The following is a 23,262-nucleotide window of genomic DNA, read 5'->3' as shown; positions in this document are numbered from 1 at the left end:
CTAGAACATTGGGACTTGCATTCACCACCAGTGCAAGTCTGCCCGGACGAACAGGCCTTTCCGCATTCTCCGCAGTTAGCAGGATCGGTATTCGTGTTGACACACTTAGTCCCACACAGCTTTTCACCACTAGAACATTGGGACTTGCATTGACCACCGCTGCAACCTTGACCATCAGGACATTGCTTGCCGCAAGCTCCGCAGTTCTTAGGATCCGTATTCAAATCCGCTCCCGGTGGTTTGATGCCTGGACCACATACGTAGCATGGTCCTTGGCCCTTTGCAGCGAGGGAGGTACAATCACTTCCAGGCTGGGGAAAGTTCGCTGCACACCACTGCGCACATTCGCTATTACCACCCTGGGGAATCGCGGTCACAGCTGAACGAATCTGTTAGCTCAGTGCTCTTGGAAGCTCCCGGAAATCAGGATTATGTTGTTGGGGAACTGACCCGCTACCAGTGACGTAAGTATAAAGAGTCCTTTCATCGTGTCGAAAAGAAGTCGGCTTGAACCTTGGTGAGAGACAACAAGCAGACTTGGGCTTTGCTGCCTACTTATAGCTCTTCGAGGCTGCTGCCGATGTACTTCGGAAGTGCATAGAAAGCGTAGCCTGCGATTAGGGACGAGCTGAACACGACCTCCAATACGAAAGATTTCTGAGTCTGAAGATGATCTAGACCGGGTGATCCGTATCAGGATGAGGGGTTTACGATAGCTTCATCATCATCTACAGCGCCAGAATCATATTTTGAAGCACTACCTCTGCAGCCTGAGGAGACCGGTCTCAATGCATCTGTGACGCAATGGACTTGCTGTCTGGATAGCTTCAATACGGAGGCGCCTGTGTATGTTAGAGTATGCCACGATACTTTCTCAGACAAAGAGGACAGTCGATCCGGTTCCATACTATTCAACACGAACGGTTGGTACATAAAATCAACACGAACATCGAACACGAATAGCTAATACAAACCTAAGAGCACAAGCATTGATTGCGAAGTCTAAATAGGACTTCAACTTCATGACACGACGCTCATTGGTCTGATGATTCTGTCACTCTGACTAGAACTCTATATACCGAGTACTTCGTCTGTTGCGACCTATCTATGTGCATAGGACTCGTGATTATCGTGATAGCATTCCTGCAGTGCAGCGAGATGATTCGATAACGCCTTACTCTGTCACCCAGAACTCCGAGCTCCAATACGATAGAATCCCTTTGACCCGTAGAGTGCCGAATCCGGGTTATCACCACGCCTTTCAGGTTGAGCAGGTTGGCTTTCCGGAGTCTCAAGCCGATCCTGAATGACCCGCTGGTCAGGCTATTCTTCTCCCTCTTCGTATTCCTTTGGAACCACTGGCGGCATCAGCCATCAAGGCAAACGACGACCCGGTGAACAGCTCGAACCAGGCATACTATTGTTCCGCGAGGATATCCTGACCAGTGATGGATCCTGTCGGATCAGCAGGGTCCCGAGGGATTTGGAGACGAACGACAGATGATTCGTCTTTTGTATGCAACCCGTCGGTACATGCCCTCGGGGTAATGGGAAGCCCAGGCCTCATCCTGGACCACACAACCACACAGTACCAGAAGCAAGTATCTTGAAAGAAACTCAGAAAAGGATACGGGCGTGGGGAAGACAGTTACAGGAATGGAACCGGGACTCCAGGAAGAGGTGATACTTGTAGCTTTCTCTTTGCTCCAACTTTCGGTTCCATTTGTGCGTTTACGACTGGACTTTCGTATACCGTTGTTTGTTGGTTTTGATCTCGTCCCTGACGGTCTGGTACTTTACAGCTTGCCATTCTTTTAGGAGTCTTGAGAGTGTAAGCCGGAAATTTTTGTTAGTAACGCGATTCTGATGAACGTTCATGTTTCGCCCCTAATGAACCACTGAATGGAGTAGGTAGTTTTCAACTCAATAAGATCGTACTAAGCAATGAACTCAGAGGTTTAGATTCAACCCAACCATTTGCTCGCGACTTCCGCATAGGTCCATCACACTTCAACTCTTTACTCCAAGCTTCCAGCAACTAAAGGCTCGTGGGTGGATGCCCCTCGCAATCAGGATTAACCTCCTCCTCCCATGATAGCGGAAACAAGCTTAATCTGGCCTTCGGCCTACCGCGGAACCATAACCCTAGCCCCACACGAAGCAACCCGCCACTTGTCACCTTGCAGGTTATGGGCGGGGACGCACGGGCACCGGATCCACGGCTCGCATCCGAGCGCAGTTGAGAGATGCCAGGTCCCTGGTAGGTCCCTTTGGGGTCTGCGGTTCGTGTAGGAAATCCTGGGCGCACCGAGAGGGGTCAAGGGTGCGGTGCGTGGACAGTGATCAGTGAACAGTGCTAGGCACTCGTAAGCCACACAATTTGCCCAAAGTCGCATTCGTGATAGAAAATAGGGGGTGCAACGATTTCTACGTGGCGTTTTGATCATGTGGCTATGATCTTGACTCCGAGTACTTCGGACAACGCTCACAAATCAGGCCGTCTTTTCTGTTTCCTCCCAATAACTTCAGTTTCGATACGACTCCCGAAAGTAAACGAACACTGACTGGAGACTCACGTGAGTGGAATCCACTCGGATTTCCCTGCCGACCTGCGTCACTTTTCGAGCGAGATGTGGGGCTGTGGGGACGGTGGGATGGCCTTCGTGTTGGTGGTTGGGAGTGGCAGTTACGGCCGAAAGTTCTTCTTCGGTCCTCGGGGATGTGGCTATTGACTTATGGAGAGGCTTGATTCTTGTACACAAGATTTGGAGGGTTGTTCTTGGAGCCAAAGCGAAGAATTGCTCCGGGACTGCTCATGGAAATGATGGATTGATGGACCACGAGGAGGAACTGGTGGTCATCATATCAGACTGAATCTAAAATCAGGCGAAGCAGGCAATCTACGATACGCTTGACATTCTTGCGAACAGTGGTTTTCGAGGGAACACTCTCGTCTCATTTCAAGCAGACAAACTCAATCTCGTGTAGATAGTGAGTTTTCACATGACCAAGGCCCACAATCCTCAAAGTCGGCATGCTCGGGGTCCAATCCAACAGACACGGCGCGTTATGTTGTTAGGCCTCGCACTCCCAGGTGGAATTGAGTTGGGGAAGGAGTGGTCTAGCGCAGGGCAGGATTGACTCCAGTCGCTTATTGGACATGCTGGCATGTTGTTGTTGGAGGTGAGTGAATGACGCGCCAAGAAGAGTTTCTATTAGGGCTGACATTCCATACGGAAGGGAGGAAACAGGCAAATGCCTTGAGAGATTACCTTCCCTCCAGCTAGTGGAATTCTCGTCGCTATGAAATTAACTTGGAGTGGATCGCTGGAGTTGCAAATAATGACGACGAGCAGAACTAAAATTATACATAACAAAGGACAGACTTGACCGGGGTAGAGGTAAAATGTGGGGTATGATGAACCAATAGCACTTATAGGGAGGGCAGGACAAAACACTAGCACTGCTGAAACTCCACGAACTAATCTCAAAACCCTTGTTCGTCCCAGAATTGAATGGGCCCTCTCAGTCGCCTCGCATAACCGACCAGCGGGTGCCAACCGCTCCAAAAGTGTATCTAGCAGCGACACTGGGAATCAAATACGATGCTCAGAAGCCAGTGTCCGTGTGATCAACTCCGCGGACCACACAATGCGATTGAGTTCTCAGCTAGAGCGGATTTACGAAGCCGCACTTGTTCCGTGGGTGGAGCTCTTCCGGATCCGACAGTCAGTGCATCAAATGCCTTTGTCACTGAGACTGAAGTGAGCTTTAAGCTTTCCGGGAATCAAGCCATGGGTCTGTGGGATCCGCCAGGTGGGGCTGAATCACCGGGCGAAAGAGGATCGAGTTTTCAATCTGTAAGATAAAGATAACATGAACTCAAGCTCAAAAGTCTCGGCCTAGTTCAAGGCTCAATCTACGGTCGCCACTTTCCCGCATCCTGAGCAATGAACCGTTGAATCCTGCTGTCTATTGACTCTCAATGTAATGTAATGTACTGGCATACATCAAAATGTGGTTCAGCCCTACTCGGCAACAACTGATACTGGGCTCGTCACCACATCTCCCATAACGTGTGGTTCGCATCCAGTTCATGTGAACACGATTGTCTATGGCTTGGCATTTCTCTTACGACTATGTCTTCTGTTTATTTTCCCTTCTTTTGTTTTGTGGTGATCTGTTCTAGATTTCCTTTCTTCTTGAACTTGACGTAGACTCTGGCGCCAGATTCCAGGAGAACTCTTTCTCGGTGACCAGATAATTCGAGGCAATGGAAATAAATCTCCCAGAGGAAGAGATTTACCCTTTGTCTCTGCAATCTTAGTGTCTAGGCCTCGAGGCTCCCTTGCTTTCTATCTATTTGGGCTGCTCCACAGGCGATCCTATACACCTGCTCACTGCGGGCAGTGAACAAGAGCCCAGCGACATGGGTAATCACTCCTGGCTCGAGGATCGAGGATACAGACCCTCTGTTCAGCCGACTGTCCAACGCCTCTGACAGTGGAGATGAAAGCAGACAGTAAGTAATACATCTCATGGTCTAGTTTGCTGCTTCAATGGTGATATCTCACCCTTCTGAAGCCGTGGTTCTTTTCGGCGGCGCGACTTAGATACTGTCGAGAGCAATTTTCAGGGATTGAGCTCGGATCAATGACGGGTTGTGGATGGTTGGAGACTTGGTTAGCACCCGCGGTGGATTCTATCGCATGCCAACCCTAAGCTGCGTGCAGCCGTGCCTCCATCACAATCATATTTACGATATCATTTCGAACCAATGGAGCAGATAGACCATGTGGCTTCTCACCTGTTCCTCAATTCAAACATACATCCAAGGATCCAAGTCACTCCTCACCAATAGCGCCCACCGCCCTCGCGATCTCCACCATCCCCCCCAGCACCTTCTTCTCCGCGGCGCTGAAACTCCCGACTTGATCCGCCGCCAGACAGCAGACGTTATTCTGCTGCAGCTTCCACGCCCCCACGGCCGTCGCATCCGGCGGTTCCGTGATGAACGCCTCGAACGCCGTCGGCTGCTGGCGCGGGTCGTCCGAGTACTTGTTCGGGAGCAGCCACCCGTTGAACCACAGCGGGCGGCCGTCGGTCCCCAGGTGCAGCAGCTGCGGCGCGCATATGCTGAACCGGGGATCTTCAGGGCTTCCACTCTCCGAATCATCCCCACCTGCATTTACCGTCTCATTCCCAGCTGCTGCCCGCGCGCGGTTCACCTTCGCCGTGCCCATGACCGCCGCCGCGCCCTCGTGGAACGCGTAATCCGTATCCCCGACGAGCTCCCAGCCCAGCCAGAAGGTCTCTTTATCGCCTGTTGACCCGTTAGCCATGCCCTACCGCATCCGTCGCCCTCCTAGACAAAGGAAAGTGAGAAAGAGAGGGAGGGAGGGAAAGGAAGACAAACCGTAAACCATATCATACACGCCGACCTTACCCAAGGCCGTATCGCCGTCGCGATCCGGCCCGTTCAGCCGCGTCACCAGCAGCAACGCCACAAAGTGCCGCCACTTGTCGACGACCACCACGCCGGACTCCTGCATGTGGATGCTCTGGCCCGTCCACATGCGGCTGCGGCGCACCGCCCGCGATAACGGCGCCGGCAGCACCTGCCGCAGCCACGCGCGCTTCTCCCCGGGCATGAGCAGCCGGTCCTTGAAGAAGAGGGCCCCCGTCTCGACGTAGCCCGGGTCATGGAACAGGTCCGCCGGGCTGGTGAGGAACAGTGCGTCCGCGTCGATGAAGATCGCTTCGCGGAAGCTGGAGAGCAGGATCGCAAACGGTTTGGCCGCCCAGCCGCGCAGCGTCCAGCCTTCGTCCTGCACCATTGGTGATAGGTCGCGTGTGATGACGTCGGGGACCGCTTGCAGGGCGTCGCGGGCGTCTTCGCCCAGGTCGTCGTCGCCGAGGTACATGATTTCCACCGGGAGGGTGCAGCCTTGTTGCCGGAGGGATTGCAGGGAGGTTAGGACGTAGGGTGCTTGTTTGTTGCCCGCGGTCAGGACGAGGCCTCTTCCGCCGTGGTGGAATTGCGTGTGTAGAGTGGCGTGTGAGGGGAAGTAGGGGGTTGTCCAGTCGAAGAGGCGCGTGGAGAGCTGGGTGTAGAAGGTGCGGAGGGTCTCGTACCTGTGCATTAGGGTTGGGGTGTCGGTTTGGAGGTTGTGGGCGATGGCAGGGTCATTTTGGAGGAGCTGCAGGATGTCATCGCGGGTGAGGGGGCCAGTGGCTGTTGGCACGAGGTGGACGGCTTCCCAGGCGGCGAAGAGGGAGCGGAAGACCCGGGCCCGTAGGCCGAATTCGTGGAGTTTGGTCTCGCCGGTGCTGGTGATGGGGCTCACGAGGTCTTGCGCCTGGATCGGGTCAGGAATGAGGGAGAGGAGGTGGGCGAGGCTCTTGGTGAAGTTTGTGGGGTCGAAGCTGGGGAGGATGTTGCTGGGAGGAGCTGGGCTGGGTAGGGCTAATGGCCTTTGGGAGTGGGGTTGTGCAATTGCAGCGCTTGGGTATTCGCGTCTGTAGATGGGAGAGCTGCAGTGTCCTGAGCGGTATTCCAGGGTGAAGAGGGTTGCTTTGAAGCAATACCCTGCCAGAAGGACGATGAGCAGTGCCCTCGAAAGGATTGAACCCCGGCGGGTTTGGTTGGGGAAATGCGAGAGAGTATACATCGGACTGAGATATTGCGGCCGGGAGTAAGGGGCCAAGTGATGGGCGTTGACAATAACACACAGCTTGAACACCAGACAAGTCTTTTATAGCATATAGCCCGGAGTTAGTTTCGATCGAGGAGCAAACGCCCATGTCCAGCGCATGGTCCTGACGTCGAAGGTTGCCGTATTCATGCTCCAGCATCTCCACCCCGGTCTACATTGGTGACCTTTCTTGGAATCCGCTAAACTTTTAATTTTGAAATCAAATTCTAAAGCGTGACGAGTGAACGACACACCCCAAACACGAGCAATTCCGCACACCCCGTGCCCTGAAACAATTCGTACAATCCCACACGCTCGACCAGTGAACTCACAGCCAAGATTATATACGATCAAGCACCCACACTAAGAAGCGGACGGACCCACAGGTTTCATCTGGAGATCACGATCGGGTGCGAGCCATGGGTCCGTCGTCAGTCCCAGCTCCCTCTTCCTGGGCCCACGGGAGATGGGGACTCTACCCTTACCGGGGTTGAGCTTGCTTTAAGCTCTTTCGTTCGATCGACCGGGGCGTGCCAAGTTAAGTTCGAAGTATGTGGTCGGGATACGGGACGGAGGTGCCAGTGGGAGTGGGCTGGCTCGGCATGGAATTTTGGTCATGTTGAGATTGATTTCTCCTTCTCGCTATTATACCATTCATCTCGGACTATTGCCTGGAACCTTTACTTCCATAAAGCAAATCGTAAGACGAAGATTAAGACTGATTTTGAGGTTCGATTTCCAGATGTTGGTTGCCATGGTACCTGAATCAAAATTACTTTATATGCCATGTTCACAATTCAATGGGGACGACGATGAGATTACGAACCAGCCTTTGTGGTCACAACGACTTTGATTGCATTTTGAGTAATCCAGCGATACCCACCTTGAGAACTCCGATAGTTCAACCAATCCAACCGCCAAGATTTCAAAGAAACACGTTCCAGATAGCCCCCCCTGAGGCCTCGCATTGCTGACACAGTTTCCCAAGTTGATCGATGAGCACACTGACGACGAGCCTTATGTGGACGACTCCGCCTGTATATACAATGGCAGCAAAGCGACGGACGCACTCAAGGTGTGACCTCACAAGCCTCCGCATATTCACAAGAGTCTGTCCTATCTTTCTCCGTTGTCGGTGTCTTCGTGTCAGTGGTAGTTTGACCGATTCATTGAGTGTCAGAATCAGTGGCAAGGTCATCTGACTTTCTTTCACACCACTGAGCGCTGGAGCTTAATCTCGCACAGGAGATCTAGCCTTCGCCATGAAGATCGGTTCGAATGCTAACTCCGGTCAGAATCGCTGTCATGCTACTAACCAAGTCCATCTACACAGCTCAGAGCTTGCCCGAGCTGGGAGAACTATACTTGCACCCCGAATCGGCGCCACACCTCAAGCCTCGAGCTATCGGGAGGTTCACTACATGCTGACACGAGATCAAGGCCGGCCGTCTGGCTCCGACTCGACTTTCTTTTTGGTCTCGACGTATTACGGTGTCGCGGATATTCACCTACCGACGCGGGACCAGACCAGGCCAGAAAAGATAAAAACCGACGGTCGGTCACACCACATAGTCCTGAAAGTTGGCGTCCTCGGGATCGCGATCCAGCAAGAACGCGAACCGACGAGCATTCCGCTTCAGGTACTCGGGCACGTCCGTGACGTGCGCGACCTTCTCGTAGTCCTGGCCCTCGCGGTCGAACAGGTCGAGGCCGTGGCGCACGCGGCGCACGATCTCGCGCGGCTCGACGAACTCGGGCCGGTTGTACTCGGTGTGCGAGAAGCTGCGGATCTTCTGGACCAGCTCCGCGACCCGCGAGAAGCACGAGCTGCAGTGCCAGCTGGCGTTGCCCAGGTCGAGACCGGTCGGGTTCCCGGCGCTCTGCATGCGCAGGTCCTCGGGGAGGATGGTCCGCTCCAGCCCGGCGTAGACGGTCGCCTGCGGGTGGTGCCAATCGCCGCCGACGTGGTGCCACTGAAACGAATAGTAGTAGAAGCGACTGCGGAGGGTGACCCGTGGCGGGGTGACGCAGTTGCGGAGCAGGGTTAGCGTCTCTGGCCGCGGGATCTCGTCGGTGTCCGAGACGAGCAGGATGTCGTCCGCGTTGGGGCGCGCGGCGCCGAGTAAGGAGGGGAAGATTGCGGTGAACAGGGCATTGCGCGTGTAGACCTCGCGCTCCCAGGTGCTATTGTGACGTAAGGGAGCGAGGTCCAGCGCATGGTAGAGGATCTTGGGCGCAAACCGGGAGAAGTTGGCGTAGTGGTTCGCAAAGTGCAGGGGCTTCGGCTGCCCCGTGAAGGTCTCGGTGGACTCGACGATCACAAAGTAATCCACTTGGCTGTCTAACTCATGCATACGGATCTCAAGCCAGTCCAGCTCCGTGCTGAAGGGGATCAAGTCGTAGATCTTACGGCCCTGGGTGCGCTCGCGCCACGGCCGGAGATCGTGTTGCGCGCAAAGGGCTTCCGCTTCGGCTTCGGGGAGGTAGTCGTGGTGGTGGGGATCCGGAAGGATGGCGGCGGGAACAGCATCATTAGCTGAGAGTGAGGATGGAGGGATCAGCAGGTAGGGTCTAAGTAGGAGGCATGTTGTGGTTAGTAGCGCGGAGAGGAGAAGTGTTTGCTGTAGTCGTTTGCTGGACATTCTGGAGAGTGGTCGGGGGATACGGTGAACAATGCCCTTGAACGCGTTCCTCTCAGAACTCATTTCATGAGGAGAAGAATAAGAAGGCATCTGTAGGTTTGGGGAATCCCTTCGCAGTGAATGCGATTTGTAGAGGCGGCTTGAGAGGGGATGTAATACGACAAGACAGTGCGAACTAATCTATACACATGCAAGGCAGAGTGTAGTGCGCGCGATGGGCCGTTAGCACTCAAATGTGGACTTATTTCAATTGAGCCTAGTAAAGTCAATGAAGAGGCAGTAGGTTTCGTTCGGACCCATCCCAGGAAGCTTTTTTGGATCCAGAGAGGACGTGTCTAGATCCCTCAGCATCGGATGATTGATTACTGATCGGCGGGGCACCAATCACTCTTCCAGTGTATACGACAGCGAACTTGGATTGCGATCACGATGCTAGATAACAGTGCTCGTGTGATCGTCTTTGGGGATGACAAGCATGTCCTGGCCACCTGTTACGCTGGTCGAGACCTCGGTCCGAGTAAGTTTACGAAGCCGCGCTGGTTCCGTGGTTAGGGCTCATCCCGGTTCGAGTTAAGAGCTTACATGCGCTGATCACTGGAGTCATGACATCGAAGTTTCTTTGTCGGATTGTCTCTCGGAGCTTTAAGCTCGCGGAACGAAAGCTTATATTCCCACGGTACTCGATGGGATCGAGATGGAGGATCTGCAAGATAAGCATGAATTCAAATCCGCGGTCTTTAACACAGAGCGCATCATACGGTTGCCACTTCCGCAGTTGGGCGAAAATACTGTACCAGTTTTCTCACCGCTAATCGCCATTGGTTCTCCTTTTCGTTGGACTTTGGGACTACCTACCGAGTAGTACTTGGCTACTATTATTTGGGGTGCGATGTAGTTAGTCACTGTGGGGTAGAGCATTTTCACGAGGGGGGGGGGGCACTACTACTGAAGTTGATTCCACATTTCCCCTTCCAACAAAGAAGAAGATAGTAATGATAATCAATATAATGGGAAAAGGAAAAAGGAAAATCAAGAAAAATCAAGAAAACTCAAAGAAAAGAAAGAAGCAAGGAGGAAGTTGAGATTTGGTTTGGTTACCTTGACTGTATATGCCATCAGCTGCGTCTTGCAATCCTTGTAGAGTCTAACAACTGCTCCTATGAACTTCGAGAACTGTATCGCACGCTAAAAGAATTCTGAACCATCATGCACCATTGCCATCTGATTCGATCGTGGTGTACAAAGTACCCATATCCTGCCATCCCACGATGTGCAAAGCAAACTATCGAGCATCGCCCTTGTGCATGGCCGCGGTGTAGAGAACAATGCCCAGCACCGCCAGCAACACACCCAGAACACTCTCCGTCGCCATCGCCGTCGAGCTCCGCATCCAGCCCAGCGCAATGACGAGGCACGTCTTCAACTGCCCCACCACTGTACTGGTCACTGCGCCCGCGCCATTGATTACGTGGAAAGACGAGAGGTTGATCAAGCATGCACACCCGCCACTCAGTAATAAAAGACCCCATTGGTGGGGGTGGATCGTGGCCCAGACCGGAAACGAATCGGTGACCAGCGAGATGCTGCCGATGAAGACCGCACAGAAAGGGGCTTGCCGGTAGAGGAGCTGAATGCTCGAGATGTTGAGACGCGAGTGGTAGTGCGCCACCCAGACGGTGTACAGCGCGGAGCAGAAGACGCCGCTGAATGCGTAGATAATCCCCAGGGCAGAGGTCGAGTCCATGACCCCCGGGCTTGAAGGGAGGGATCGCTGGCGGGGGAGCAGGTCGGCGTAAGTCACGAGCCCCACGCCGAGACAGGCGGGCACAAGCGCAATAGCCGCGTGAAGAGGGATCTTGGAGTTGTAGAAAAAGAGGTTGATGAGCACGGTCAGTGGGGTGAGGAGGATGCGGACGATCTGGTAGCAGACGATCGAGCTGTAGGCCAGTGACAGGTTCATCAGGATGATGTTGGCGCACATGATCAGCGAGAGGGGCAGAATCTTCATCAGGGGGGTTTCTGTGGGCGTGATCTTCAGGATCGAGACTCGTCGCACAATGAACAGAAGAATCCCGGTGATGGTGAAGTGATATGCAACGAAGCTGAAATGGCACTTGGCGAAGGCAGGATCCGAGAAGATGGACTTGTTGATGTATACCTGGTTCGTCAGCTAATGACTCTCTCTCTCGATCTCTCTTTTCTCTTCATCGCTGTGTAACTTGAGGACGGCATCTAGGCCGGACTGGCACTCACAATTGCAACGGTTGCGATAATATTGATGACTATCCAGACTGGTGTGTGCTTGCTTGTCTCCGTCCGCCCGGCATCTTCGGGACTTGGAGGTGGAGACAGCGCCGGTCCGATCTCAATATGCTTTTCTTTCTCCATAGAAGATATTCGTTCGCGAAGAATAGTATCCCGAAATTGAGGGGTGAAATGGCAGGGGGTCAAGGATAGATTGATGCCAGGCGAGTGAGAGGAAACGCGAGTGTGTTATGTTGTCGCATCTACTATGAATTCATCAAGAAAAGCATGAGCTGTGAGGTAATTGACTCCGTATCCGATCGGTGTCTTCTGTGTGAAAGGTTTAGGTTCTGTAATCCATGGGACTTATCTGATGAAACCCGCCCCTGAATGTTGGCCGTGATCTTTTAGTTTCTTTGTCGCAAAAGGAATCTAGACCGGCCAGCCGACCAAACTGTCTTCGTGGGGATCGAAAGCATATTATTCGGACCGTCGGTTTACCCACGGATCAAGATCTTTACCTTTCGTATCCGAGCTACATGCTCTGAGCATAGATGAATTTATCATTCAGGTAGGCGAGCTGATAGCATTAGCGTACACGATTGATAGCGTCTCGAAGGCTTGTCGCCTGTCATTTTTCGTAGGGTAGAATGTAACATCTCCACCACGCACATTCCCTGCTTCGAGTCCCCGCACATCATAAACTATATCGCACGTCGTCGGGGGTTACGCTGGAATTGACTAGGCGGTTCGAATGCGCAAGGGCTGCAATTATATAGGTTAAGCAATTGTCAGTGTTATTGGTATATCGAGTTGTCCTTCCTTCTGACTGCACTAGTAAGTAGTCACTAACTTCCACAAGACTCCTAATATGACTAAGCATGGATATTGAAGTAAATGTGGATTATGAAAACAGGGCTACCAGACCTTTTCTCCAAGTATCTAGTTCCGTAGACTTCGGCTTCACATGATGGAGGCCTCTAATCAACTATTAGAATAGTCACATCTTTGGCATCCACGAGAAAGGGAGGAGGTTTGTTGGAAATTGAGAAGACATGTACATCATCTGCAACAGATTGGATCAGTAATAAAGCTGTGATTCTTGCTCCCTTCTCATTTTTCCTGAATTTTACTTCACTTCACCTGGCGCCTAAAATTATCTCATAAAGAGACGCCAGGCCGCCATCCAGAAAGGCGTTCCTTCACAGAATGAAAATGCACAACTACGAGACCATCAAACCTAAAACGTACTTGCGTAGATAGATCGGTCGTTAAAATGGCGATAGATAAGAACAGTAAGCACCGGTTGTGCGGCGGCTATCCAAATGTGGTAGTTGAAACGAGATATGGCATAGAAGCAATGCTAGTCTCACAAGGGATTGATCAAAAGGAAGGACTTGAGGCTGATCGAAATATCGAAATAGGGAGGAAACTTACTATAGTGCTATCTCCTGAACACGAGGAGCTCGATTAGCGGCCATATTACCTAGAGACCCAGCCTAGAAAGACTATTTTCTCATACCACCTTACCCTCCAAGGCCACTCCACGGGACCATATTAGAGTATTTTTCGCTAGCTAGACAGTTCAGAACACCGCATGAAGACATAAAAGAGCACGAATCAAAATCTTCACTCATGATATGACAAAACCGATTCCCACGAGCCCGTTCCCCTCACCGTTGGGCTCGAATATGTTCAGGCTCATTGGAATTCTGCATAGTCCATTTGACAGTCACTGTACTTGCATGAACAGAGTTTTCCTGCCGTATCGCAGTACTCCCCCGTTGCATTTCCCAGCTTGAACCGCAGAAGATGGCGATCATAGCCAACTTGTGCGTTGGTTCCCTTGGCTTGCTTTGTCCAATCCATATCTTCTTCCAGATCCGGGACTTGACCCACATGTTCCATGCCTTCTAATTCTCGAAGCCATCCATACTTTGCCCATACCAACTCTGATAAAATGTGATGCGTCTTATACTGATGGATGGCAACTTGCACCTCACCGTTCTCGTTCAAAACCTCCCCCCAATCATTGAATCTCACCATAGGCGTCGTCCCCACTGTACCTAGCAAGGCATCTGCATTTGGAACCAGCTCCGATTGACCAACTCCAGCTTGCCTGAGCTCGGTATCCAAGATCCCGGAATAGAAAATGTGAATGTGAGTTGCTTGATCGTTGCATTGGTACTTACTCTTCGTCAACTCTGCAACCATCGTCCGTAAGTAGATCGATATTGCGCGGGAAGTGCCGTACGTAGTTCCCGCACATATTCGGTCCAGTGTGTTATATCTATCTGCGTCCTCGCGGGATAGATATGGTGGATCCAAGGCTTTAGAGCAACCATCGAACCACCGTTGATGCACATTGCATTGTCCGATTTTGAGGCCGCGCCACTCAGCGAAAAGGAGAAGTTCAACGCCTGGGGGTGTGGTCTGGGAGAGAGTGAATGGATTCCTTTGGAACACGACATCCAAATCACAGACCAGAACGTTGTCGAAATATTCTCCTGTGTTGTTGTGGAGCACCGCGCTGAGCCCTTGAAAGCGGCGGGCAACAACGGGAATGTCTGAATCTGGAAGAGCGCCAACAAATGAGAGGAAAGGGTAACGGCGCATTAATATCTGAAATCCTGGCGGTGGGTGGTCCGCAACCTCTGCAGGGACAATAATCTTGACTTCAACGAGTAAAGGCTGACAGGAAGTAGTCGTCATTCCGCCATCTTGCTGTTCGTTTTGGCATCGGGTAATATCAAGTGCGTCTCTTCCCAAAGCAACGTCGAGAGACTCCATGAAAATGAAAATTTGGTCTTGCCATTTTGCACCGTCCAGAGCGGACAAGATAAGATTCTTGCGGGGGGAAACCGCATCGGGCGGGATCGATTGCAAACGTGACCGGATTGAACTTGTGTTCGGAAAATAATTGAAAATGACGGAGAGGATGGCCAATACAGCCAGAACAACTCTGAAGAATTTCGTATGGAAGATCCGACCAAATCTTCCCGCAGTTAAGCTTAGGCAACGCATGCTTCGCACCTGACCAGATGGTTGAGTTACACAATCCAAGATCTGGCCCAGATATATACTAGGTAGCCTGCCAGCATCACCCGGTATATCTGAGTTAGATCCCGCCGGAAAGGAATACCCTGTGAAGTAGGCCTAAAAATGACATCAACGACTTGGCAGAAACAAACAAAAAAGTCTAGAACAGGTGATATGTCCTTTCTAGATCGCATTAAATCCCGATTAAACGAGGAATCATAAAGTCATGCTGATGAGGAACATTGGCACAGCTTGTCCAAATTCAGGATCTCTAATTACCCGGTTCTCGTGCTCACTGAGGCACGTTGCCTTGGGTTGCTTGGATTAGCTCGCTACACAACACAAACAATATGATAGGAAAAAATACACCAAGCAGAATAATAAACGCATATTCTATATAATCTAATAGGAAATTTTCGGACTTGTTCCCAACTGGGTAAGTCTAATCCCTGTCCACGGTCACTCAACCTGCAGTCAGCATGGACGATTCGGCCCCAAAAGGACACTGCGTCGCTCACGGAATCTTTTCTCCGGTTACATAGGTATTGTGCCTATTGTATGTACAATGCGTAGCCAAGACTAATCGACACGAGTGCAGTGCTGGTCAGCGGTTGAGCTGGATGCCGCTTGATGGTTACGCCCTCTCGACATACCGCCGCAATGTTCCCCAGCCCTTCCAGCACCCTACCCCAAGCTCCTTCAGTCAACTCGAGCCATCCATCCCTTATACGCAGATGTAACGTTGATCTCGCTTAATTTCAAGACCAAGACCACTCTTTTTCATTAAAGACCAAGGTCCGCCCGCTGCACTTGCCGCACAATGGCCGATCCGCCATCGGATGAGGGTACAGCCCGTAGTCAGGATAAAAGAGACATGTCAAGCATCGAAGAGGTTAGTACCCAGAGGAGAGAGTTTTATCATCACAATGAAGACTCCTGAGCAGAGAGCAACCAACGCTAAATCGACATAAAAGCTAGCAACTAATTCTAACGCAACCATCCCCCAAAAGTCACGCCTCCATCTCAATCCCCTCCTCCTTCTTCTCCTTCTTCACACTCCTCCACCCAACCCCCCACGCGAACACAAACTGCGCCACCGACAACGCCGTCGTCAAATAGAACACCTGATCCACGCTCTTGGCGAACGCGCGCACCACCGCCGGCAAGTCCTCCGACGACACCACCGCCCGGAACCCCGTGGCGCCCGCCTGGATGACCCCCGCCGCGTCGACGCCCGCCGCATACCGCGGGATCTCCGTGCGCAGCGCCTGCGCGAAGATCACCTCCGCCACCGCCAGGAAGATCGCGCCGCCGAACGTCTGCGCGCAGGTCATCATCGCCATCGCCGTGGAGACGTCGTCGCCTTGCACTGCGTTCTGGATGGCGATCATTGGCTTGACTGTCTGTTAGCTTGGCTGGAGGGAGTGTGGTTTGGGGAGAGGAGAGGAGGAAGGACTCACAACTTGCGAGATCGCGCCGCGCCCGAATCCCACCAGCGCCTGGTATCCCGCCCACTTGGGGACGGAGGTGTGCGGGCCCAGGGTCGAGAGGAGGCCGTTGCCCACGGAGTCGAGGATGGCGCCCAGCACGCCCCAGGGGAGGTAGTAGCCCAGTTTCGAGGCTGGGAGGGTTCATTGTTAGCTTTGCTGCGTCGTCCACAGAAGGAGTGAATGATGAAAGGGCTACAGGGGAGGAACGTACTCAAAACCCCCGACACAACCGCCATCACCAACTGACACAGGATATTCGGCAGCAGGTTCACCCCGCTCACCAGCGCGGACTTGCCCCGCACCGACTGGAAGTAGATGGGCAGGTAGTACGACAGCGTCATCGTGAACCCGAAGATCACCATCGACAGCAGGCTGCTGCACAGCACGATCTGGTCGCACACCAGGTGGCCGGGGATCATCGCCTCGGCGCCCATCCGCCGCTCCCACAGCGCAAACACTCCGAACGTGACCCCCGACCCGACGAACAGCCCGATCACCGTCGCGCTGTCCCACGCGTAGCTGTTGCCGCCGTACTGCAGGGCCAGCAGCAGCATGATCGACGCCGGCGCGAAGAGCACGAACCCCACCAGGTCGAATTTCTGCAGGAAGAGCGACTGCAGCACTTCCCGCGCCGGGGGTTTGGGTTTCTGGTCTGGGATGCGGGTGAAGAGGAGGAGGGCGCCGACTAACGCGCCGATGGGCAGGTTCATGTAGAAGCCTATGTCGGGGCAGAGTGTTAGTGTATGTTGTGGTTTGCGATGGAAAGAAGGGATGATCCGAACTTACACCACCGCCAGGTCGAGTAGGTGGTAAACGCACCACCGACTAACGGCCCGCCGACGAGGCCGAGCTGTCCCACTGCGAGTCATCATTAGTCAATTACTCGTATTCTTCCTGCAGTAATCAGAACGAAGAGAGAAAGGGGTACACACCCCCCATGATCACCCCGATCATCGCCGGCCGCTTCTTGTTCGGCACCGCCCCGGCCAGGATGTTCAGCGCCCCGTTCAGCATCCCCGACGACCCCATCCCGGCCACCGCGCGCCCGATGATCAGCATCTTGGACGAGGTGGCCACCCCGCAGATCAGGGAGCCCAGCTCGAACAGCCCGAAGAAGGAGAGGAAGGTCCACTTCGAGGAGAAGTAGGTGTAGAACTTGCCGGTGAGGGGTTGCAGGGCGGCGCTTTCTCGTGTCCCGGGTGTTAGCTAAATAGCATAACATAGGGCAGGGCTATACGGAGGGCACCGAGGGGATGTCCTACCTGGAGATCGTATACGCGCTACCGTACCAGGCCACATCCTCGAGGGAATTGAACTGACTCGTGATCTTGGGAATTGCCTGTTCCCCATCAAAACCATAATGTCAGTATTTCCGCTTTTCGTTCTGAGTGCATCTTCCTCGTGGTTCAAGCAAGGGGGTGATGTGATCGGGAATGGCCCACCGTCGACACAATCGACACATCCAACAACATCAGAAACACGACCAGCGTGATCCCCGCGATCACCATCACCAGCGTCAACCCGTGCACCCATTCCGGCTCGTACTCGTCTTTCGGGTGGATGGGTTTCTTCTCGTCGTGATGCTCCGGCTCCGGTTCCCACGGGGTGGGGTTGGAGCCCAGCAGATGCGGTCGGCTGCTGGTGCTGGTGCTGTCTTGGCTCATCGTGGCGGCGTGAAGGCTTTTCGAGGAACGGGGTTTCTCGAGGGTATGTGCCATGTTGAGCTCTGTGTAGAGGAGTAATGAGTAGGCACCTAATGAACTTACATGAAGGTAGGATGGGAGGGCTTGTTTTAAGTATTGGGGCCGGAGACGGTTTTGGTGATTCCCGTCTCCGGACGCCGGGTTGTTTTGGCGCTGGCGCTGTCGAACGCCGGTTCTCCCGCTGCGAATGCCGGTCCTTGCTAGTAGGCACTGCAGTCAACGCCGCATCCCTTGTTTGCTGCCACCGGTCGGAGATCTCCCCATTTAGGAATTCACCGAGCAAAGGAGTCGAGCATCGATCCTCTTCAAATACACGTGTTGATTCGACGATGATCCAGCGATAGGATGGCTGGCTGTTTTTTGTGGGAAGAATGGAACAGGGCGAACCGCGCCGGTCTCGGGCGTGGCTTACAGCGTGGTAAAGGTGCACGAATTGACTGCTATATTTGTGCTTTCAATCCTGTAAGCTCTGATTCTGGATAATGCTTTTGAAGTCCCTGGGAGAGCCCTGAAGATATCACCCAATGCAAATGTGGTAAAGGTGAACAAGCGATTCGGAGATGGAAGGCGTAATCATATATCCAACAACCTAGCCGGGTATCAGAAGCGCTCTGCGCCACCACCTTATCCTACAAGTATAAATGAACAAGAGCGACATAAACAAAGACATCATAGCTCGATAGACCGAATGTATACCACTACGACCAAGAAGAAAACCCGCCCGCCCCGTTCCCCTCGGTCAACCACGCCATCTCCGACCAGCTCAGGAAACTATCCAGATCGCCCATCTCCATGCTCGACGCAAACCCCTCCCCACCCCCACCACCGCGATCGACCACCACCCCGGGACACTCGGGCAGCCGCACCGCCCACTCGCTCCGCAGCTTCTGCATCATCATCCCCAGCTTGCTGAACGGATCGCCGAGCGCCCCGTCGCTGCGCATCCCGACCGCCGCGGCCACCTGGCTCATGCGCGTGGCGATCTGCTCCGCGACCACCAAGAGGTCCACCGTGCCTTTCACCGCCGCCTTGTCCCAGCCCGGGTAGTCCAGGGTCGAGAGCCGGAAGAGGGTCACCAGGCAGTGCGACACCTGGGTGAGATAGGGCAGCGCCAGGGAGGTGTATTCCGCCGGAGCGATGGTGAAGAAGAGGTCGAAGAACTGCTTGACCACGTGCAGGCAGGCGTACAGATGGCCGAGTCGCTGGCTGCTCATCTCCTCGTCGGGCGGGGGCTTGACGAGGGCGACCTCGTAGAGGCTGATTTCGGTGTCGTAGAGATGGAATAGGATGGGTTCTGGGTGCCGGTTAGTCTCTGCTGTGCTGGTTTATAGTGGTTCCCGGGAGATTGCACGTACTGTTGTCGGCCAGGGGAATGGGCATCTCGACTTTGATCGTCTCCAGCCGCGACTCGAATGCCTTGAGATGGAAGGCGGCGAGCGCCTGGGTCGGATGCAGGCCGTATACGCCCTCACTCCAGGGCCCCTGCAGGATCTGGTCTGCGAGGAGTCGCGTGCGCGTGATCTGCACCAGGACGCCGTCACCGGGCGATTCGTCGCTTTGCGCGAGGATCTCGAGACACTCGTTCATGTGCGGCGTCCATCGCAGCGGGTCCATTCGCCCGAGAAACTGCGCGATCCTGTGCTGGGTCAGTCACTCGGCCAGTGTTGCAGTGTGGTGGAACGTACATGGAAGTCAGCACAAAGCAGCTCAAGACTGCGCGGCGTTCGTTCATCGTGCGGCGCGTCGAGATGGACGCTTTCAGCCCCGGCATGTGGCCCACGGCATTGCTGTTGGAGACGGTCATGCTCAGGTCTGGCGGCGCGGGCTTGTTGAGTCCCAGCTCAAAGACCAGGCCGATCGCCATCTGGGCATAGATGCATAGCGATGACTTTTGCGGCTGGCTGTGGAACGTGACCCTGCAATCGGTCAGCGATGGACTTACACAGACCCCGGAGAAAAGAGATACCAGGCGAGATAGACCAGGACCCCCTGCAACAAGTCCAGGGACTTATCGCAGTCGACCAACAGGCGTTTGCCCGCCAGCTCGCGGATGGTGACACACAAGGCGGCTTGCCGGGCGGCATGCTTGCTCTCCACCGCAGTGATACACCGCCACAGGAACGGGGACTGGTGTTTCAGGTCTTGCGCAGTAGCTGTGGCGGGGATGTGTATCAAGGGGAGGAATTGCAGTCGATGTATACGGAAGGCATGCAGAGCCTCTTCTTCCTCTGCTGGCGTGTCGACGAGGTCTTCGCGTTCGGGGGAGGATGTTTCGGCCTCAGGCTCTGGGTGAGGGTCTGCGGGGAGCGGAGTCGGCGTCTGCAGTCCGGCCCGACCGGCGGCACCGGAGGAGGTCAGCAGCATCATCAGCCCATCCATTTTCCGTTCCAGCTGGACCGTCTTGGACAGAGGGCGCGTCTTACGACGACCCTCGGGGATGCGACATTCTTTGTTGAGACGGTGGCATCTGTGGTGTTTGAATCATCTTGTCAATGGTGATTGTTGATATTGAGGTTGATGTTACTGTCAACTGGACGGACTTTTGACCCACCTTTCACAGCGGCCGCCCGCACTCCGGGGTACGCATCGACACTTGGCACGAGCACAGGTGGCACACGCATTGCCATAGGGTAAGGGGGAGCGTATGGCGGATTCCATCATGAGACGCAGATCTTGCTGGGCTCACATAACATGGAAAGGGAAAGGGGGCAAAGAAAGAGGAAGCGGAGGAGGGGGAGGAATAGGAGGGAGAAAGTGGAAATGGAGAGGGAGCGGACACGGCGTTGGGCCAACCCCGGTTGACACGTGACCTCTCCTGCCTACCCGACATATTACAGATTAATTCACAGATTCAACTTACAGATTGATTTGATTTGAGTCATATGATCTGTGGAGAATGCTGGTCGACTATTCCATTCTATCTCTCTCACCACTCTGCAGGTAGTTTGTTGAGTGTTTGGCTGACTCCGGCCACTCCATCTGTTGACAGTCCTGTACTGTAACTACATCTACTGTAGTTACATGCAGCCTCACATAGATTTACGCTTACCATCCAACCTTATCATGCCCTCTCACCACACCGATCAAGAGAAGAGCAGTCCAGTAGCCAACTCACTCCCTTAACGGACAAGTCAGCCATCTCCGCTCCTTTCTTCAAGATCTCCGACCGTAATAAGTCTACTATTGGTGGTGAGTCCGAAGGATGCGGCCCCCAGCGCTGGGCGACCGGAGTCTAGCCTTGGAGCCTTACTGCCTTAGGGCTGGCTCCCACCCGTTTCCTCTGCTATAGAAAAACTTCCCCTGCAGCTCCTGCTCAATGCTCAATCTACCTTATCGTGCATCCATCGCCTAGTTTCATCTCCTCGAGAATGTCGGAGACCCACGACTCATCTTCTACCGCCTCCAGCTTGGAGAAGGGCCCGCAGCCCCCTCACACTGGCGACGCCGGCGACTCGGAAACCAGTCACTCGGTGGAAGATGCCAGCCCGACTGCCGCGTCGCCCCCCAAGAAACAGGGAACCAAGGCCTGGTTGGCACTGACTGGTGGTGTTCTGGGCATGTTCGCCTCCTTTGGCTGGGTCAACTGCGTTGCGGTCTTCCAGGCTGAGTACGAGCTGAACCAGCTGCGTGACTATTCCAGTTCGCAGGTCTCCTGGATCTCTTCGGTGCTCTGTATGTTGTTGGCCTTCAACTCTCACAAACACATCATCTCTAACAGGCTTCAGTCTTCTTCATGCTCGGATTCTCCCCGGTGGCCGGCCGACTGTACGACGGCCATGGCCCGCGTCTCCCCATCGTCATCGGCACCTTCCTGCACGTCTTCGGCCTCATGATGGCCAGCCTGTCCACCAAATACTACCAGTTCATCCTCAGCCAGTCCGTGTGCTCTGGACTCGGCACCTCGCTGATTATCACTCCGTCCATGACCGCCGTAAGTGGCCCAGTCCAGCCTCTGCCCCCTGATCCCGCCACCACACAACTCATACTTCTTCCAAGCCCATGACCTACTTCCACGACCGCCGCGCCCTGGCCGGAGGATTCGCCATCGCCGGCTCCTCGCTGGGCGGCGTCATCTTCCCCTTCATGGTCAACCACCTGCTCTCGTCGATCGGATTCGCCTGGACGATGCGCGCCTGCGCGTTCCTGATCCTCGGCCTGCTGCTCGTCACCTGCACGCTCATCTCGTCCAACGCCACCCACAGCCCGAAGGAGTTCAAGCTCAGCCACTACCTGCGGCCGTTGAAGGAGGTGAACTTCTTGCTGATGTGCATCGCCAGCTTCTTCATGTACTGTACGTTGTCTCCCCAACACCATCCGAAGATCAGACAACAGATAAAATCTGACAACCCAAAAAGGGGGCATGTTCGTCCCCTACGTGTTCATGGTAATCTCCTCCATCCACTACGGCATGTCCGTGACGATGGGCTACAATCTGATCCCCATCCAAAACGGTGTAAGGTATGTTGCAGTCAGCCCCTCGAACCCCCTTGCCCACCGCACAATAAACTGACAATCCACGTGGGGAAGCTTCTTCGGCCGCACCGTCCCCCAGATCTGGGCCCGCAAGTACGGCCAATTCAACGTCTTCATCCTGGCGATGGTCGCCTCGATCGTCGTCGTGCTCGCCTCCTGGCTCCCCTCGCGCGGCAACGCCGCCCTCATCGTCTTCACCATCCTGTTCGGGTTTGTGTCGGGCACCACCATCGGCCTGGGCCCCATGCTCGTCATGGCGCTGTCCCCGCCCACGGAGATCGGCTACCGGGTCGGCACGGTGTTCGCGGTGGCCGGGTTGGGGGCGCTGACGAGTCCCCCCATCGCGGGCGTGTTGATCACCCGGAATGGCGGGGACTATGTGTACGCGGCGGTGTTTAGTGGGGTGGCGTATGCGGTGTCGACGGTGGTGATGGTTATTCTGAGGGTGAGGATTGGGGGGTGGGGGTTCTTGTCGAAGGTTTAGTTAGGGGTGGTTTTGGGGATTTTGGGGAGGGGGTTGGTTCGGGGCTTGGGCGGTGGGGGAGGAGGGAGAGGTAGAGTTGCGGTTTTGAGGTTTATGTCTTCTTACATTCGGGATATTATATAAAAAGGTTAGATTATGGTTTATCTCATATGATGGTGGATCAAAACTAAAGTTCCCGGTGCAAATGCCCGTATGGTGAGATTGTGTCGTTGACATCGATTCTACAATATCTTACAGTATACCGAGCGACAGATGCAAAGCACAAATGTTCCACACTGCCCTTAGATCTACTGTACTGTACAGTAGTATGTCATCATACACTGATACATTGACTATAGACTATTCACTACTTCTACTCGCCCGCCCCGAACTACAAATTGGACACAAGTTAGAACAGAACAGATACTATTCCCCTCCGAACCTACCAAACTAGCGACAACAAACAAAAGACCATAGGACAAACTAAACTCCAACCATAAACCAACCCCCCCC

General features: G+C 54.0%; 8 protein-coding genes across 8 annotated transcripts in view; 1 reads left to right on the top strand and 7 right to left on the bottom strand.

The window, feature by feature from the left end:
* Positions 1-4,844: 4,844 nt before the first annotated feature.
* BO66DRAFT_453042 (putative alpha-1,3-mannosyltransferase) lies at positions 4,845-6,671 on the bottom strand (the record flags this gene model as incomplete). The annotated part of the gene is made up of 3 exons (XM_025651973.1): positions 4,845-5,323; positions 5,417-6,426; positions 6,589-6,671. 3 exons carry the CDS (start codon positions 6,669-6,671, stop codon positions 4,845-4,847), a joined length of 1,572 nt encoding a protein of 523 aa, XP_025503331.1.
* Positions 6,672-8,254: 1,583 nt separating this feature from the next.
* On the bottom strand, positions 8,255-9,400 carry BO66DRAFT_412060 (glycosyl transferase family 17 protein; the record flags this gene model as incomplete). The annotated part of the gene is made up of 2 exons (XM_025649332.1): positions 8,255-9,231; positions 9,361-9,400. The coding sequence occupies 2 exons, from the start codon at positions 9,398-9,400 to the stop codon at positions 8,255-8,257; spliced, it is 1,017 nt and encodes a 338-aa protein (XP_025503330.1).
* A 1,219-nt stretch (positions 9,401-10,619) lies between these two features.
* Positions 10,620-11,725, bottom strand: BO66DRAFT_412064 (uncharacterized protein; the record flags this gene model as incomplete). The annotated part of the gene is made up of 2 exons (XM_025649333.1): positions 10,620-11,495; positions 11,591-11,725. The coding sequence occupies 2 exons, from the start codon at positions 11,723-11,725 to the stop codon at positions 10,620-10,622; spliced, it is 1,011 nt and encodes a 336-aa protein (XP_025503329.1).
* Positions 11,726-13,282: 1,557 nt separating this feature from the next.
* On the bottom strand, positions 13,283-14,605 carry BO66DRAFT_375622 (uncharacterized protein; the record flags this gene model as incomplete). The annotated part of the gene is made up of 1 exon (XM_025645659.1): positions 13,283-14,605. The coding sequence occupies one exon, from the start codon at positions 14,603-14,605 to the stop codon at positions 13,283-13,285; it is 1,323 nt and encodes a 440-aa protein (XP_025503328.1).
* A 1,034-nt stretch (positions 14,606-15,639) lies between these two features.
* BO66DRAFT_351140 (MDR family MFS transporter) lies at positions 15,640-17,835 on the bottom strand (the record flags this gene model as incomplete). The annotated part of the gene is made up of 7 exons (XM_025644735.1): positions 17,553-17,835; positions 17,373-17,449; positions 17,043-17,293; positions 16,897-16,968; positions 16,322-16,828; positions 16,081-16,241; positions 15,640-16,014 (listed from the first exon to the last, which is right to left on the bottom strand). Coding segments are annotated over exons 1-7 (1,719 nt in total), but the record flags the coding sequence as incomplete, so codon positions are not given.
* A 676-nt stretch (positions 17,836-18,511) lies between these two features.
* BO66DRAFT_412056 (transcription factor domain-containing protein) lies at positions 18,512-20,471 on the bottom strand (the record flags this gene model as incomplete). The annotated part of the gene is made up of 6 exons (XM_025649331.1): positions 18,512-19,107; positions 19,169-19,449; positions 19,499-19,729; positions 19,780-20,110; positions 20,150-20,280; positions 20,365-20,471. 6 exons carry the CDS (start codon positions 20,469-20,471, stop codon positions 18,512-18,514), a joined length of 1,677 nt encoding a protein of 558 aa, XP_025503326.1.
* Positions 20,472-21,181: 710 nt separating this feature from the next.
* Positions 21,182-22,770, top strand: BO66DRAFT_412055 (MFS general substrate transporter; the record flags this gene model as incomplete). The annotated part of the gene is made up of 5 exons (XM_025649330.1): positions 21,182-21,485; positions 21,539-21,744; positions 21,810-22,104; positions 22,169-22,271; positions 22,341-22,770. The coding sequence occupies 5 exons, from the start codon at positions 21,182-21,184 to the stop codon at positions 22,768-22,770; spliced, it is 1,338 nt and encodes a 445-aa protein (XP_025503325.1).
* Positions 22,771-23,122: 352 nt separating this feature from the next.
* The window catches only part of BO66DRAFT_453023 (zinc-binding alcohol dehydrogenase family protein), a gene marked incomplete at both ends in the record, with an annotated part of 1,470 nt that continues 1,330 nt past the window's right edge, over positions 23,123-23,262 (bottom strand). Inside the window, one exon of the mRNA XM_025651972.1 lies at positions 23,123-23,140. Within this exon, the coding sequence (XP_025503324.1) occupies positions 23,123-23,140 (18 nt within the window). The remainder of the gene's footprint in view (positions 23,141-23,262) is intronic.

The sequence above is a fragment of the Aspergillus aculeatinus genome, assembly GCF_003184765.1.
Source record: "Aspergillus aculeatinus CBS 121060 unplaced genomic scaffold BO66scaffold_28, whole genome shotgun sequence".
NCBI classification, from domain to species: Eukaryota; Fungi; Ascomycota; class Eurotiomycetes; order Eurotiales; family Aspergillaceae; genus Aspergillus; species Aspergillus aculeatinus.
Note: the sequence above shows the minus strand (reverse complement) of the source record. Positions and strands in the feature narration are given on the sequence as shown.